This window comes from Pongo abelii, chromosome 20 (genome assembly GCF_028885655.2).
Source record: "Pongo abelii isolate AG06213 chromosome 20, NHGRI_mPonAbe1-v2.0_pri, whole genome shotgun sequence".
NCBI lineage: Eukaryota > Metazoa > Chordata > Mammalia > Primates > Hominidae > Pongo > Pongo abelii.
Window position 1 is genome coordinate 65108456 of NC_072005.2, and position 13792 is coordinate 65122247.

The following is a 13792-nucleotide window of genomic DNA, read 5'->3' on the forward strand; positions in this document are numbered from 1 at the left end:
GAGATGGACAAACCGTGTGGATGCCCTCCAGGTGTGTGTGACCATGGAACGGGAGACCGGAGGGATCCATGGTATTCAACCGTGGGCCTGTTACCTCCAGTACGAGCCATGAGCCAGCGGAATCTGAATGCAAAGACAGAACAAGGGCCGACCGGAGTCACAATGACATCCAACCCCATAACATGGGGACAGATCAAGAAAACCACACAGGAAGCTGAGAAACTACTGGAGCGCCAGGGTCAGGCAAAAACCCCTGACTCCATGTTCTTGGCCATGCTAGCTGTAGTGTCCTGTGCGGTATGTTTCCCCTGTGTAGAGGCAAAAACATATTGGGCATATGTTCCTAACCCACCGGTAGTATGACTGGTACTCTGGAGTGACACTCCTCCTGAGATATATTATGATCAGGGAGTGTGGGCACCAGGACCCCTAACTCCCTCTGACACAGAGCAATAGCATCAATTACACCGGCCCATTGGAAGGACTCCCTTTATGTGTCACCACGGATATGTCACTCAACTGCAGCTGTCTTGCACTCCAATCTCAGGCATGGTTAAGTCACCATGGAAAAATTGTGTATTTATTAGGCCTCAGCTCCATTAATGTTACTGGTGTGTTCACCAATCACTCCCGGCCCCATCACTCAAATTGTATTGATTATATGGAATGGGCTCCCTTTGATATTTCTCATCCCCCTCCTTGGACCCAGTGTCTTGGCCCCTTGGCCAGACAACAGTCTATGTTAATGGGAAACATTGACTGGGGTCCCCGTGGCCATTTAGAGGGGAGAGACGAAAATCAGACCTCTTGGCACAAATGTCACTGGCACTGGTGGTGGACCTTCAACACCTCTTTGTCACATCACACTGGGATTCAGTCCCCCAGTTGGCTGCACAACTTGCTTGGTACAGGACAGGCTTTAGCCCGCCCTTACCTCAGTGACATCATCTAGGAAAAAGAGGCCCAATTCAGGAATCAATATGGAAGGCAACACTCCCATTTATGAATAACAGCATCTGGGTCAGAACATTATCCAACAATAGTAATATTACTCAACACAGTTTTAATATCACCTTTGTAAAAAATATTACCACTCAATTTACGGTTTGTGGGGTTTTTTTGTTGTTACTGTTTGAGATGGAGTCTCGCTCTGTTGCCCAGGCTGGAGTGCAGTGGCGCAATCTCAGGTCACTGCAACCTCTGCCTCCTGGGTTCAAGCAATTGTCTGCCTCAGCCTCCGGAGTAGCTGGGATGACAGGCGCCTGCCACCATGCCAGGCTATTTTTTTGTTTTGTGTATTTTTAGTAGAAATGGGATTTCACCATCTTGGCCAGGCTGCTCTTGAACTCCTGACCTCATGATCCACCTGCCTTGGCTTCCCAAAGTGCTGGAATTACAGGCGTTAGCCACCACGCCCGGCCGGTTTGTGTTTTTAATCCCTATGTTTTTCTAGCATCTAAGAAGTACCAACTCCATGTAAACATCACCCAATTGACTTGTGACTCTTGTCAACTGTATCACTGCCTCAATCATAGCACAATACAAACACACAACATATCCACTCTAATAATTCTGGGTCGTATCCCTGGATTATGGATCCTTGTCAATTTGTGCAAACCTTGGGCTGCCACCCCTGCTTTACATTTTGTAAAGCTCCTTTTTACCCAGCTCACTCATCGTGCACGTAAAGCCTTAAACATAGTAATTTTTACTGTAATCTCCTTAGTCACACTAATAACCTCGGTTGTAGTGTCCTCAGTAGCACTACATAGTTCTATTCAAACAGCCTAATATGTAGAAAATTGGACATGTACAGCCAACCAGGCATGGATGCTTCAAAATAAAATTAATACCGAATTACAAACAAAGGTAGCAATGTTAAAGACTACTGTTCTGTGGCTGGGAAAGCAGGTACAAAGTTTGCAATTGCAGCAGCAATTGCACTGTCATTTCAATCATACTCATGTATGATTGAACTGTGTGACCAGTTTGGAATAGAACCAAAGTGAATATCCATGGAACCTTGTAAAAGCTCATTTGCAGGGAGCTTTTACATCCAATATTACTTTTGATATCAGTACCTTAACAGAGTAAAATTCTTAACTTGAATAAGCAAACTCAAAAATAAAAGCCCTTTTTAGAAGCTTAAACAGAATTCCAGCAGGGCTTAGAAAGCCTCAACCCTGGCCGGGCACGGTGGCTCACGCCTATAATCCCAGCACTTTGGGAGGCCGAGGCAGGTGGATCACGAGGTCAGGAGATCGAGACCATCCTGGCTAACACGATGAAACCCCATCTCTACTAAAAATACAAAAAAATTAGCCGGGTGTGGTGGCGGGCGCCTGTAGTCCCAGCTAATTGGGAGGCTGAGGTGGGAGAATGACGTGAACTCGGGAGGCGGAGCTTGCAGTGAGCCAAGATGGTGCCACTGCACTCCAGTCTGGGCGACAGAGCGAGACTCTGTCTCAAAAAAAAAAAAAAAAAGGCCTCAACCCTTGGACCTATCTTAAACATAACTTCTATGTCTCTTTTATAATAATTAAAAGAATAATGTTGTTATATCTCTGTTTTTTTGTTCATAGTCTATAGGATCGGGTGAACCACCAACCGGCAATTGAAAGCTGCACAGCCTGAAATTACCTTTATTCAATTAATGCAAAAACAAAAGGGAGATGTTGGAGGCCGAAGGAATGAGGGTCGTGACCAACTCAGTATACCACTGGAGGCTCTATGAGCAAACAGCAAACTGTTCTCATGAAAGCAGGATGTTGGCAAACTGACAAACTGTGTCTGCCGCCAGAAGGAATGCTGGGGGCAGTCATGTCCCAGGTCCCGTGCTCCTTGAGGTTATCCACAGGAACATCCAGAACCTGTTGAACAAAGAAAGGAATCATGTGGGCCTGTGTTAAATAGCTGACCGACAGTTATACCTTCCTCCCTATTCACTCTACCTAATAAATACGAAGGGCTGTAAAAGCTCAGGCCTGTTCCCTAGAATCAAGGAGCCCCCTGACCCCTTCTTTCAAATAGATCCTTTTGTCTTTGTCTCATTTCTGCATTCGTCCTCCTTCGTTCTGTCCAGAAGTAACCGTGACAGTCCTGCATGTGTTGATGCCACCTGTATGTGCAGGTGTGACCTCAGGTGTGTGAATATCCGTTATACTCCTTATCATCACTGCCTATTCGCTCTTCCTCCAGCCTCTGGCAACCACTAATCCACGTTATGTGTCTAGATTTACCTCTTCTGGACACTTCATATAAATGGAGTCATATGATATGTGGTTTCTTGTGTCTGGCTTTTTACCACTGAACATGTTTTCAGAGTTCATCCGTGTTGTAGCATGTATCAGTTTTTCATTCCTCTTTATGGCTGAATAATATTGCATTGTATGGATATACCACAGTTTGTTTACTCAATAGTTCATAGACATTGGGGTTGTTTCCAACTCTTCTGATATTATAAATGCTACTGCTGTGAAAATTCATGTACAGGTGTTTGTGTGGATGTATATTTTTAATTTGGGAAGGGGCGGCCATGGGTGGGACCTAGGCTTGTGAAGAGCCTGGCCTGGGTGTTATCTGTCTGTCCGAGGAGCGCCTGTGTGCATGGCCATGACCACACCCGCTCCTTGCTGCCTGTGCTCATTAGCCATACTTCATTTTCCAGAATCCCAGGCCTGGGTCCCTGAAGTCAAAGCCCAGAGCCTAGAGCCACACTGGTGTGTAGGATCAAAGAGAAGGCGGCAGTGGCCCTGGAAACAAACCTGTCTCTGCAAGAGTCACTAACAACCTGGGACCTCTGCCCAGGACTGAGACCTCAGGTGCCTCCTACCCTGTAGCTGCTGAGGCCAAGCAATGTGGAGACAGAGCAGAGGGTGAGGTGATGGAGCCTGAGGTGCCAAGTGAGGTAGATGGTGGGGTGGCAGTCACAATGGTACAGGAGGCAGGTACAGGGCTAGATGTTTTCAGAAACCAGATATCCCTCTAAAACACCCTGCTTCTGCTGCCTTTATTCCACTGCCCTGCCTTCCTCAGCCTGCTCTACGCCACTACCTCCTCATGGTTCTCCTGCCTCCTATTGCCCCCTTCATCACTCTCCACTCAGCATTGGGTAGAGAGGGTCTTTTACCCCTGACTGGTGAGGCCACCCCTCTCTTTAAACCCTCCATCACTGCCCAGGCCATCAGAGTATGGTTGGCAAACTCTTGTAAAACCTGTAATCCCAGCGTTTTGGGAGGCTGAGGCAGGCCTGAGGTCAGGAGTATGAGACCAGCCTGGCCAACATGGGGAAACCCTGTCTCTACTAAAAATACAAAAAATTAGCTGGGCGTGGTGGTGCATGCCTGTAATCCCAGCTACTCGGGAGGCTGAGGCAGGTGAATCGCTTGTTCCCAAGAGGTGGAGATTGTGGTGAGCCAAGATCGTGCCATTGCACTCCAGCCTGGGCAACGAGCAAAACTCTGTCTCAAAAACCAAACAACACACAAGCAGCAAATGTCAGCTTTGTAGGCTCAGAGGGAAAACCAAGGATGTTACAAAGGTACCTATCTAACAAGAGAAAAAGACATGTCCATACATTTTATTAATAAAATCCAAAACTTTGTTAAATGTAATTCATTCCTTAAATTAATGAATGAGCAAAAAGCTTTTTACAGGAGGTTCCATTTTGTAGATAGGAAACAGACCCCAAGGGAGGTGAGCAGCCCAGAATCACAGCAGAGAGTGGTGAATATTTGATCCTAGATCTGACAGCCTGTACCATCATACTTGCCATTCTCAGCTTAGGAATAAGATGGGGAGGAAGGTGTGGGTAATGGGCAAATCAGGGCCCAAATAGTCTGTTCAGTACTCTTGCCTCATGGGAAGGAACAAAAGGCCCCACATCTGCCCTTCTTCCTGGGAGTCTCTGTTAGGACCTGAATTCAGTACAGCAGGAATGATCAATTTTTCTCTCTTTAGAGCACTCACCCACTTGACATCTCCCTTTGTTCTCACATAGTCCTTCTAGAGTTATCCTGTGGCTGCTGTCCTTGAAGCCTGATAGCATGGAGCTGAGGCCTCAGACTATAACAGGGCACGTAATTTTGCATGAAGTTCAAGAAGAGGCTAGGCTGGGCGCGGTGGCTCATGCCTGTAGTCCTAGCACTTTGGGAGGCCAAGGAGGGTAGATCACCTGAGCTCAGGAATTCGAGACCAGCCTGGCCGACATGGCAAAACTCTGTCTCTACTAAAAATACAAAAATTATCCTGGCATGGCAGCAGGTGCCTATAATCCCAGCTACTCGGGAGGCTGAGGCAGGAGAAGCGCTTGAATCCGGGGGGCAGAGCTTCCAATGAGCCAAGATTGCACTATTTCACCCCAGCCTGGACAAAAGAGGGAAACTTCATCTTAAAAAAAAAAAAAAAAAAAAAAAATTAGGCTGGGACACCTTTCCTGGAAGGGCTACTTACTACGGGGGAGCTGTCTAAGGTGCTGAAATGTCCTAGCCCTGCGCTGTCCAATATGCCAATATGGTAGTTATGATTAAATTTAAATAAAATTACAAGTTCCATTTCCCAATCACACCAGCTATGTTTCTAGTACTCAGGAGCTACATGGGACTGATGGTGCCATATTGGACAGCACAACTCCAGAACTTTTCCATCCTCACAGAACATTCTAGAATTTAATTTGAATGCTAGTTACACAGGGCTATGCATTTACCAAATTCACTAAGCTGAGCACTTGTACTTCTGTAAAACATGTATATGTATTTTTGAAAGCACAAAGTTTCACGTCTCCGCCTGCCAGTCACTTTACCAAACAACCTTTGGTTTAACTTCTCTGTGCCCCAGTTTCCCAACCTGTAAAAGAGGGTAATAATGATACCTCCCCTTTGATTGGTTGAGAGTACCACCAAAGGTGTTTGCTGGGTGGCCTGACCTGCAGGAGGTGCTCAGGAAAGGGGAGCTGCTGCTGTCATTTGGTGGAAGGGGGTCCCCTTATCTGGCTAGCAGATGCCATGAGGTATGATGAGTATGATGGGGACAGACGCCCAGGAGGATGGAATGGCATCACTCTGTGGAAAGACTGTGAAACAGAACACGGACACCTCATGGCATCTTTGCTGCTTAAAGCCATGCCACTTGCACACCTTGCTTCTGATCCTGACTCCAGGAAGGGCAAGGGGGTCACTGGGCTTGGGGCTCCACAGAAAGAGGCTTCCTGATTTGATGCTTAAGAGCTATGCCTCAGACTCCTGCCTCTAAAACAGGAGCCGTCCACACAGACACCCCACCTCATCTGGGTACCTCATCTGGACCTAGGCTAGGTCCCCATAGGCAGCCACAGCCATCTATGCTGCTGCCCCCACACTGCCTCTGGCTGTGGGCTTCTCGAGGGCTTGCTGTGTGATGCTGAGTTCCTTAACGTGGGGACAATGTGTTGGAGTGTGGCAGTGTTCAGGCCCTGCTAGCCAAATAAGGGGACCCACTTCCACCAAATGACAGCAGCAGCTCCCCTTTCCTGAGCACCTCCTGCAGGTCAGGCTGCTCAGCAAACACCTTTGATGGTACTCTCAACCAATCAAAGGGGAACTATCATCATTACCCTCTTTTACAGGTTCGGAAACTGGGGCACAGAAAAGTTAAACCAAAGGTTGTTTGGTAAGTGACTGGCAGGCAGAGATGTGAAACTTTGTGCTTTCAAAAATACATGTATATTTTTTACAGACGTACACATGCTCAGCTTAGTGAGGAAACTAGGAAACAGGCCCAGAGCTGGGATATGGTCAGTCAGTGGCATGCAGTGCAGCCACAGGCCCAGGGCCTTTTGCTCCCAGGTTGCATCCTCCCTGGGTCACCCCTGAGGCTGTCTCAGCCCCTGTCTACTTCTTCAACTGCAGGAGCCCCATCTCAAGACTGCAGATCCATGGCCAGCAGCTCACAGGTGCGCCTTCCCCTGAGGTTCTGTCCATCCCCCGTCATAGGGCAGTGCACATTCAGATCGGGCCTTGAGTATGTTTCTTTGCTGCTTTTTCAGACTCAGAGCCTGGAACCCAAGCTGCACAGCCATCTCCAGGCAAAGGCGCTCTGCCTTGGGGGCAGGTGACAGTGAGACTCCGGAGGCAGGGTTTCTGGCCCAGCAGCTTGAGAGAAGTCTTGGAGCATGGAGGCCAGTCAACAGAAAGATGTTGCCAAGCAGTGACACTCAGCCAGGGGGAGAAGAGCCGAGAGTGGAGCCTGGCAGGAATTTCCAGCTGGCATCCATTTGCTACTGAGTATCAGGGCACTCCCCCAGAGACACAAGCCACCCCTAACCACGTTCTGGAAAACGGTCTCACGTGTGTTTCAGTCCTAGATCGGGGTGCTCCTGCCAAGGAGAGGGTGTATGTGGGGAGGCCTGCAGCTGTTTCCCAGACCTTAATCAGCCACAGGGAGTCCACGCTGGGGAGGGTGTACTGCCATGTAGTGGGCGGGAAGATACCTTTGGCAAGAACACATGCCTTGTGAGCTATCAGCAGATTCCAACAAAAAGAGACCCTGTACGTGCAAAGAGTGTGGCAAGGCTTTTGGACAGAGCAGTCACCTTGTTCAGCACACCGGTGAGAAGCCACATGCATGCCAGGAATGTGGGTGTACCTTCAGCAAGAATTCATCTCTAGTCAAGCACTGGCGCGCCCACACGGGCGAGAAGCCCTACATGTGTGGCCACTGTGGCAAGTGCTTCCGAGAGAGCTCCTCCCTTGCCAAGCACCAGCGTGTGCACACAGGCGAGAAGCCATACGTGTGTGGTGAGTGTGGACGCACCTTCAGCCAGAGCACACACCTTATACAGCACCGGTGATTCCACACCGGGGAAAAGCCATTTGCCTGCCAAGAGCAGCAAAGCCTTCACTGGCTTCTCGGCCCTCCTTGCGCGCCACAGAACCCACACAGGTGAGAGGCCCTACGAGTGCCGGGTGTGCTGCAAGGCATTCAGCCCCAGCTTGTCCCTGGCTGAGTACATATGCTGCCACACGGGAGAGAAGCTGTATGCATGTCAGGAATGTGGGAAAGCTTTCAGCCACAGCTCATCCCTCAGCAAGCACCAGCAGGTACACACAGGTGAGTGGCCCTATGTATGTGCAGAATGTGGAAAGGCCTTCAGCCAGGGGTCCTACCTGACCCAGCACCTCAAGATCCACAGCGGTGAGAAGCTGTACATATGTGGTGAGTAAAGGAAGCCATTCGGTGACTCCTCAGCCCTGGTCCTACACCAGCGGGTACACACGGGTGAGCATCCTTATGCATGTGGAAAATGTGGGAAGACTTTCAGCCAGAGCAAGTTTCTCACCCAGCATGAGCAAGTCCACATGGGAGAGAAGCCCTTCGTGTGTGGTGACTGTGGAAGAGCCTTCATGCAAACCTCATCCCTCGCCCTCCATCAGAGGACTCACAATGGGGAGAAGCCCTACAAGTGGAACGAGTGTGGCAAGTCCTACATCCAGATGTCACACCTCACCAAGCATTACCAGGTACACACTGGGGAATGACCCTTTATATGTAACGTGTGCAGCAAGGCTTTCAGCCATTGCACACACCTCACACAGCACCAGCATGTGCATGCATGTACCAAACCATTCATATGCCATACATGTCAGAAAACCTTCCAGGAGGCCACAACTCTTGTACTGCATGAGAGGATTCACTGGAGAGAAGCCCTTTGAGTGTTGTGAGTGTGGCAAAGCCTTCAGCCAGAGCAGATTCCTGGCCCAGCACCAGAGAATTCATTCCCAGGGAAAACCATGTGAATACAGTGGATATCAGAAAGCCCTCAGTGACTCTTTGGTTCTTGTATGTCAGTGAACTGGGCATGTGCCAAATGTGGCAGAGATCTTCCCATCTATCCTTGGTGTGTTGTCCTTTGCACTGGGGTGGCAGGTGAAGAGGGACTGTGAGTGTGAGGAACTCAGGGTCAGTGTGAGCAGCCCCTATTATACATTTCTCCCTTCAGGGTCACCGGGGCGGGTGAGGAAGCTGGGAGTGGGCCTAGGATATGTCTTCCAGATGTCACATGGAGATATTTCTCCATAATCATCAAAGGGCACAATGGCCACTTCCACTTTAATTAGGTTCCCATGGATGCTAACCAAGTGGTAGGAGGCACACAGGTATGAACAGGTTTCCTCTCAGCAGTCCTAGAAGACTTTATTTCAGTTTTTGCCAAGACAAAAATGAAATTTAAAAAATGGTTTTGGGTTTTTTTGTTGTGTTTTTTTTTTGAGACAGAGTCTTGCTCTGTCGCCCAGGCTAGAGTGCAGTGGCGCAATCTCGGCTCACTGCCAACCTCCGCCTCCCGGGTTCAAGTGATTTTCCTGGCTCATCCTCCCGAGTAGCTGGGATTACAGGCCCCTGCCACCGAGCCCAGCTTTTTGTATTTTTAGTAGAGATGGGGTTTCACCATCTTGGCCAGGCTGATCTTGAACTCCTGACCTCATGATCCACCCACCTCGTCCTCCCAAAGTGTTGGGATTACAGGCATGAGCCACCGTGCCCGCCCAAAAAAATACATATTTTTAAAAGATGCTTTTGCAGTTGTTTGTGCCTTGTATTAAGGTGGACCATATGGTTTAGGGTTTTATTCCCCAGAACCAAAAAGGTAAAATATATATGCTGAAGTGTGTGTCACAGAGTCTAGCTCTTTAAAAAGAAAATTTTGTGTGTTCCTCAGCTTCAGCATGAGGACGTCACTAAAACTAGTTGAGACAGTGATGATGTTCGTTAAGACTTTACTGAGCACTTTAGAAGCACTTTAAGTACATTGTCCCATTCCATCCTCTTAGCCGGCCTGGGATGTATTTTTATTCCCACTTCATACATCAGGGAGCTGAGACTTTGAGAGGTTAAATCACTTGCCCAGTGCCCCTAGCTAAAAGGCACTCACTTTTCAGGATGAAAATACTTGAGTTAATGGATAAGGCCAAGGTGGCAGAAGTATTTCCTTCCCTTTTACCAATGCCCAGAGGTATTTACTGGAATTCTAGAACTGAGGAGGCAGTTCTAGAATATAAAGTCCTACTGAGCATGGGAGACAATGGAATGATTGGGTTCCACCTGAAGAAGCAAGTCGACCCATTTGGCTGACTTGAGGCAAAGGCAAAGTAGTAACTGGGAGCCACTGCTCAATCCAGATGTTGATTAAATGCTTCCTGGGAGCCCTGCATGTGTTCCCACTCTCCCCTGTAACATTGCTCAGGGGTTCTCTGGCTGTCAGGCTGAGATCTGGCCTCTAGCTGGCCTCTATGTGGGGGTCCCCAAGATCCTCAGGTGTGATGATTCACTAGAGGAATGTAGAAAACTGATATACTCACATTTACCGTTTATAATCAAAGGATACAGATTAAAATCACAAAGATAAAAGGTGCGTAGGGCACCAGAAGAGAGGAGGTACAGCTGTTGTAAAGACTGCTCAATTCTCCCAGCAATGAGTGACAATATAGAGTAGCACCAACCAAGGAAGCTCACCCAAACCTTGGTGTTCAGGACATTTACTAGGTGATGATCATGTGGGCATGGAGTGCCCACCTGACTGACTTTAGTCACTTAGTCTCCCACCCCTCTAGTGGTCAGACTGTTACAGTGTGGCCTAAGATCCTCACCATAAATCACATTGTTGACAAATACTTGGCATGGCCCAAGGTCTTCAGGTAAACAAAGATACTCTTAGGCAGCATGATCACCACATGCCTTGAACTGAAAGAAACCAGGGTCACAAATGATTTTGTTGGCTTTCTACATGGAAAGAAAAGAAACCAAAAGTATTATTGTAGTGGATTGAATTACTAGCTCAATTCTTCACTGCTCCTTGCATATATACACCCATGGCCATATTTATGGTTCTTCCCAGTAAAGGCAAATTCGATGTCCCCACACATTCCTTCAGTTTGGGTGTGGCCATGTGACTTGGTTTGGCCAACAGAATCTGAGTGGAAGTGATAGCATGCTAGTCCTGAGTCCAGGCCTAAAGCCCATTGTGTCTCTGCCATCAGGATGAGAAGAATTTTTCCTGTGAGGCTTGCAAGACAAATACAGCAGACCTGGACCCAAACTGCAGCCTAGAGCCAAGCCCAGCTGAGCCCAGCCCAGATCAGCCAACCCTCAGACACATGACAAAAATAAGCACTTTTTTTGCTGTGGGCCACAGAGGTGTCGTAGCTGTTTGTTACAGAGCAATAGCTGATACAATTGCCAAATTAAAGTGAATACTCCCTGAAAAAGATAAGGTTTGAAATTTGGGGAGAGGATAAGAAAGAGACAAAGGGAGAGAGGAAAGGAGGAGCATCCACTCAGGAGAGTCCAGAGGCCTGAATGCTGATTGAACAGAGCACAAGCACAAAAGGGGTGGCCAAGGGAAAGGGCCTTCCAAGGTCTGCAGTATGGACTACAGGTGCCATGGTGGGTGCAGGAGATGAATGAGGAGAATCCAGCTATGCAGCTCCAGGCAAGGGAACATTGTTGGTCTGCCAGTCATTCAGTCATTCCTCAGCCAACTCTTAGTACCTAGCCCTGTACAAGGCATCAAGGATACCCTGGCCTCAGCTATGAAAAGGGCAGGACCCCTCTCAGGCCTAACAGCACAGACTCACAATCTAGGCAGAAAAGAAGCCAATGAGGAGAGATTCCATTGGCTTTCCAAGTCACCCTATACCCATTAAATGTCAACCAGGGCTCTTCTTCCTCTCCCTGACACCAGAGTCCCCTCCAGCCGCTGCCCTATCTCTCTCGTTTCCTCCTTAGAATCTCCCTGAAAAGGGGTCTAAGTATCCCCACACTGATGCCACTGCCCGTTCACCCATTATGGACTGAATTGTGTCCCCCCAAAATTTATATGTTGAAGTCCTATCTCCCAGTATACCTCAGAATATGACTGTATTTGAAGATAAGACCTTTAAATAAGTAACTAAGGTTAAAGAAGATATGGATGGGTCCTAATCCAACATGAGTGGTGTCCTTGTAAGGAGAGAGAGACAGCAGGGGCATGTGCAAACAGAGGAAATGCCATGTGAGGACACAGTGAGAAGGCAGCCATCTACAAGCCAAGGAGAGAGGCCTCAAGAGAAACCAAACCTGTTGACACCTTGATTTGGGGACTTCCAGATCTGTCAGAAAATAAATTTTTTTTTTTTTTTTTGAGACAGAATCTCGCTCTGTCACCCAGGCTGGAGTGCAGTGGTGTGATCTCGGTTCACTGCAAACTCCGCCTCCCGGGTTCACACCATTCTCCTGCCTCAGCCTCCCTAGTAGCTGGGATTACAGGCACCCGCCACCACGCCCGGCTGATTTTTATTATTTTATTTTATTTATTTTATTTTATTTTTATTTATTTTATTTATTTTATTTTATTTTATTTATTTTTGTATTTTTAGTAGAGATGGGGTTTCACCTTGTTAGCCAGGATGGTCTCGATCTCCTGACCTCATGATCCGCCCCCCTCAGCCTCCCAAAGTGCTGGGATTACAGGCATGAGCCACTGCGCCTGGCCCAGAAAATAAACTTTAAACTATCGTTTAAGCCACCAAATCTGTGGTATTTTGTTATGGCAGTACTAGCAAACTAATACACCCTCCTCCCACCCATAATCAGAGGGCACTATCAGGCACCTGGGTCAGCCTTGCTCACCCCTTGGACACTGTAGTTCAACCCATCAACCCTATCATCTACACCAAACTTGTCCAACCCGCAGCCCACGGGCTGTATGTGGCCCAGGACAGCTTTGAATGCAGCCCAACACAAATTCATAAACTTTCTTAAAACATTATGAGATTTTTTTGTGTGATTTTTAATAAACTCATCCGCCATCGTTAGTATATTTTATGTGTGGCCCAAGACAATTCTTCTTCCAATGTGGCCTAGGGAAGCCAAAAGATTGAACACCCCGATACACCTTCAAAACAGATCCAGATCTGACCACTTGTCAACATCTCTACCACACCACCCTGTTTGACCACCCTGATCTGACCTACCTGCCTCAGGTGCCAGTACTCTCAAAGCAATTGCACCTTTGGTCTCCCTGACTCCAGTCTCATCTTGACAGTCTTCTCCTGCAGCAGCCAGAGAATTCCTATGAAGAGCTAAGTCACAGCACAGCCCTCCTCTGCTCAAAGGCCTCCCATAGCTCCCAGTTCTCTCAAGGTGGAAATCAAAGTCTGTATGTGAGCCAAGTGTGGTGGCTCACGCCTGTAATCCCAGCACTTTGACAGGCTGAGGCAGGAGGATTGCTTGAGGCCAGGAGTTCAAAAGCAGCCTAGGCAACATAGTGAGACATTGTCTCTACAAAAAATAAATAAACAAAGTCGTATGTGGCTCACAAGCCCTTCAAGATCTGCCCCCACAGGCCCGCCTTTTCTGTCCTTGTCCCCTCCCATCTCCTTCCCTTAATCCACCCCAGCCAGCCTTCCTCATCCATGCCTCCTCCTGACGTGGGCATTTGTGTTCCATCTACCTTGAACTTACTCTCCCTGAGTTCTTCCCTCTATTCAGGCCTCAGCTTAAATACCAACTTCTCAGAAAAATGACTTCTTTGTTTACCATCTGCCTCCCCACACAATAACATCACCTCCATAAAGGCAGGCCATGCTTATCAACATTGCAGTATCCAATCTGCAATGGTGCTGGCTGCCTATAGTGGGTGCTCAGTATTTATCTGTGGAAGGAAAAGAATATATGCTCATTCCAGCTGCTAGCAGTCTGCAGGGCAAAGTCTGAGAACAATAGGGGATGTGAGCACAGGCTGGGGCCAACAAACACCACCAGCACCACCAAGCAATCATAT

General features: G+C 48.0%; 2 protein-coding genes and 1 long non-coding RNA gene across 4 annotated transcripts in view; 2 read left to right on the top strand and 1 right to left on the bottom strand.

Moving 5' to 3' along the window:
* Nucleotides 1–3485, top strand: part of ZNF8 (zinc finger protein 8) — a 37109-nt gene extending 33624 nt beyond the window's left edge. For both annotated transcript variants that reach the window (XR_008516143.2, XR_008516144.2), the window contains exons 6-7: nt 1–31; nt 2583–3485. The gene's annotated coding sequence lies outside the window, so the exon portion shown is untranslated. The remainder of the gene's footprint in view (nt 32–2582) is intronic.
* ERVK3-1 (endogenous retrovirus group K3 member 1) lies at nt 4–3485 on the top strand. Its single transcript, XM_054539228.2, has 2 exons — nt 4–297; nt 2583–3485. Exons 1-2 carry the CDS (start codon nt 4–6, stop codon nt 2616–2618), a joined length of 330 nt encoding a protein of 109 aa, XP_054395203.1. The 3' UTR covers nt 2619–3485.
* The window catches only part of LOC129051808 (uncharacterized), a 13673-nt gene continuing 2495 nt past the window's right edge, over nt 2615–13792 (bottom strand). The window contains exon 2 of the long non-coding RNA XR_008516312.2: nt 2615–2870. This is a non-coding gene — a long non-coding RNA (uncharacterized LOC129051808). The remainder of the gene's footprint in view (nt 2871–13792) is intronic.

Excerpts from the sequence above, each read along its gene's own strand:
- ERVK3-1 (XM_054539228.2), top strand. The coding sequence starts at position 4 with ATGGACAAACCGTGTGGATGCCCTCCAGGTGTGTGTGACCATGGAACG. Across the intron at positions 298-2,582 it reads TAGCTGTAGTGTCCTGTGCG|TCTATAGGATCGGGTGAACC; the intron begins GTATGTTTCCCC and ends TTTTGTTCATAG.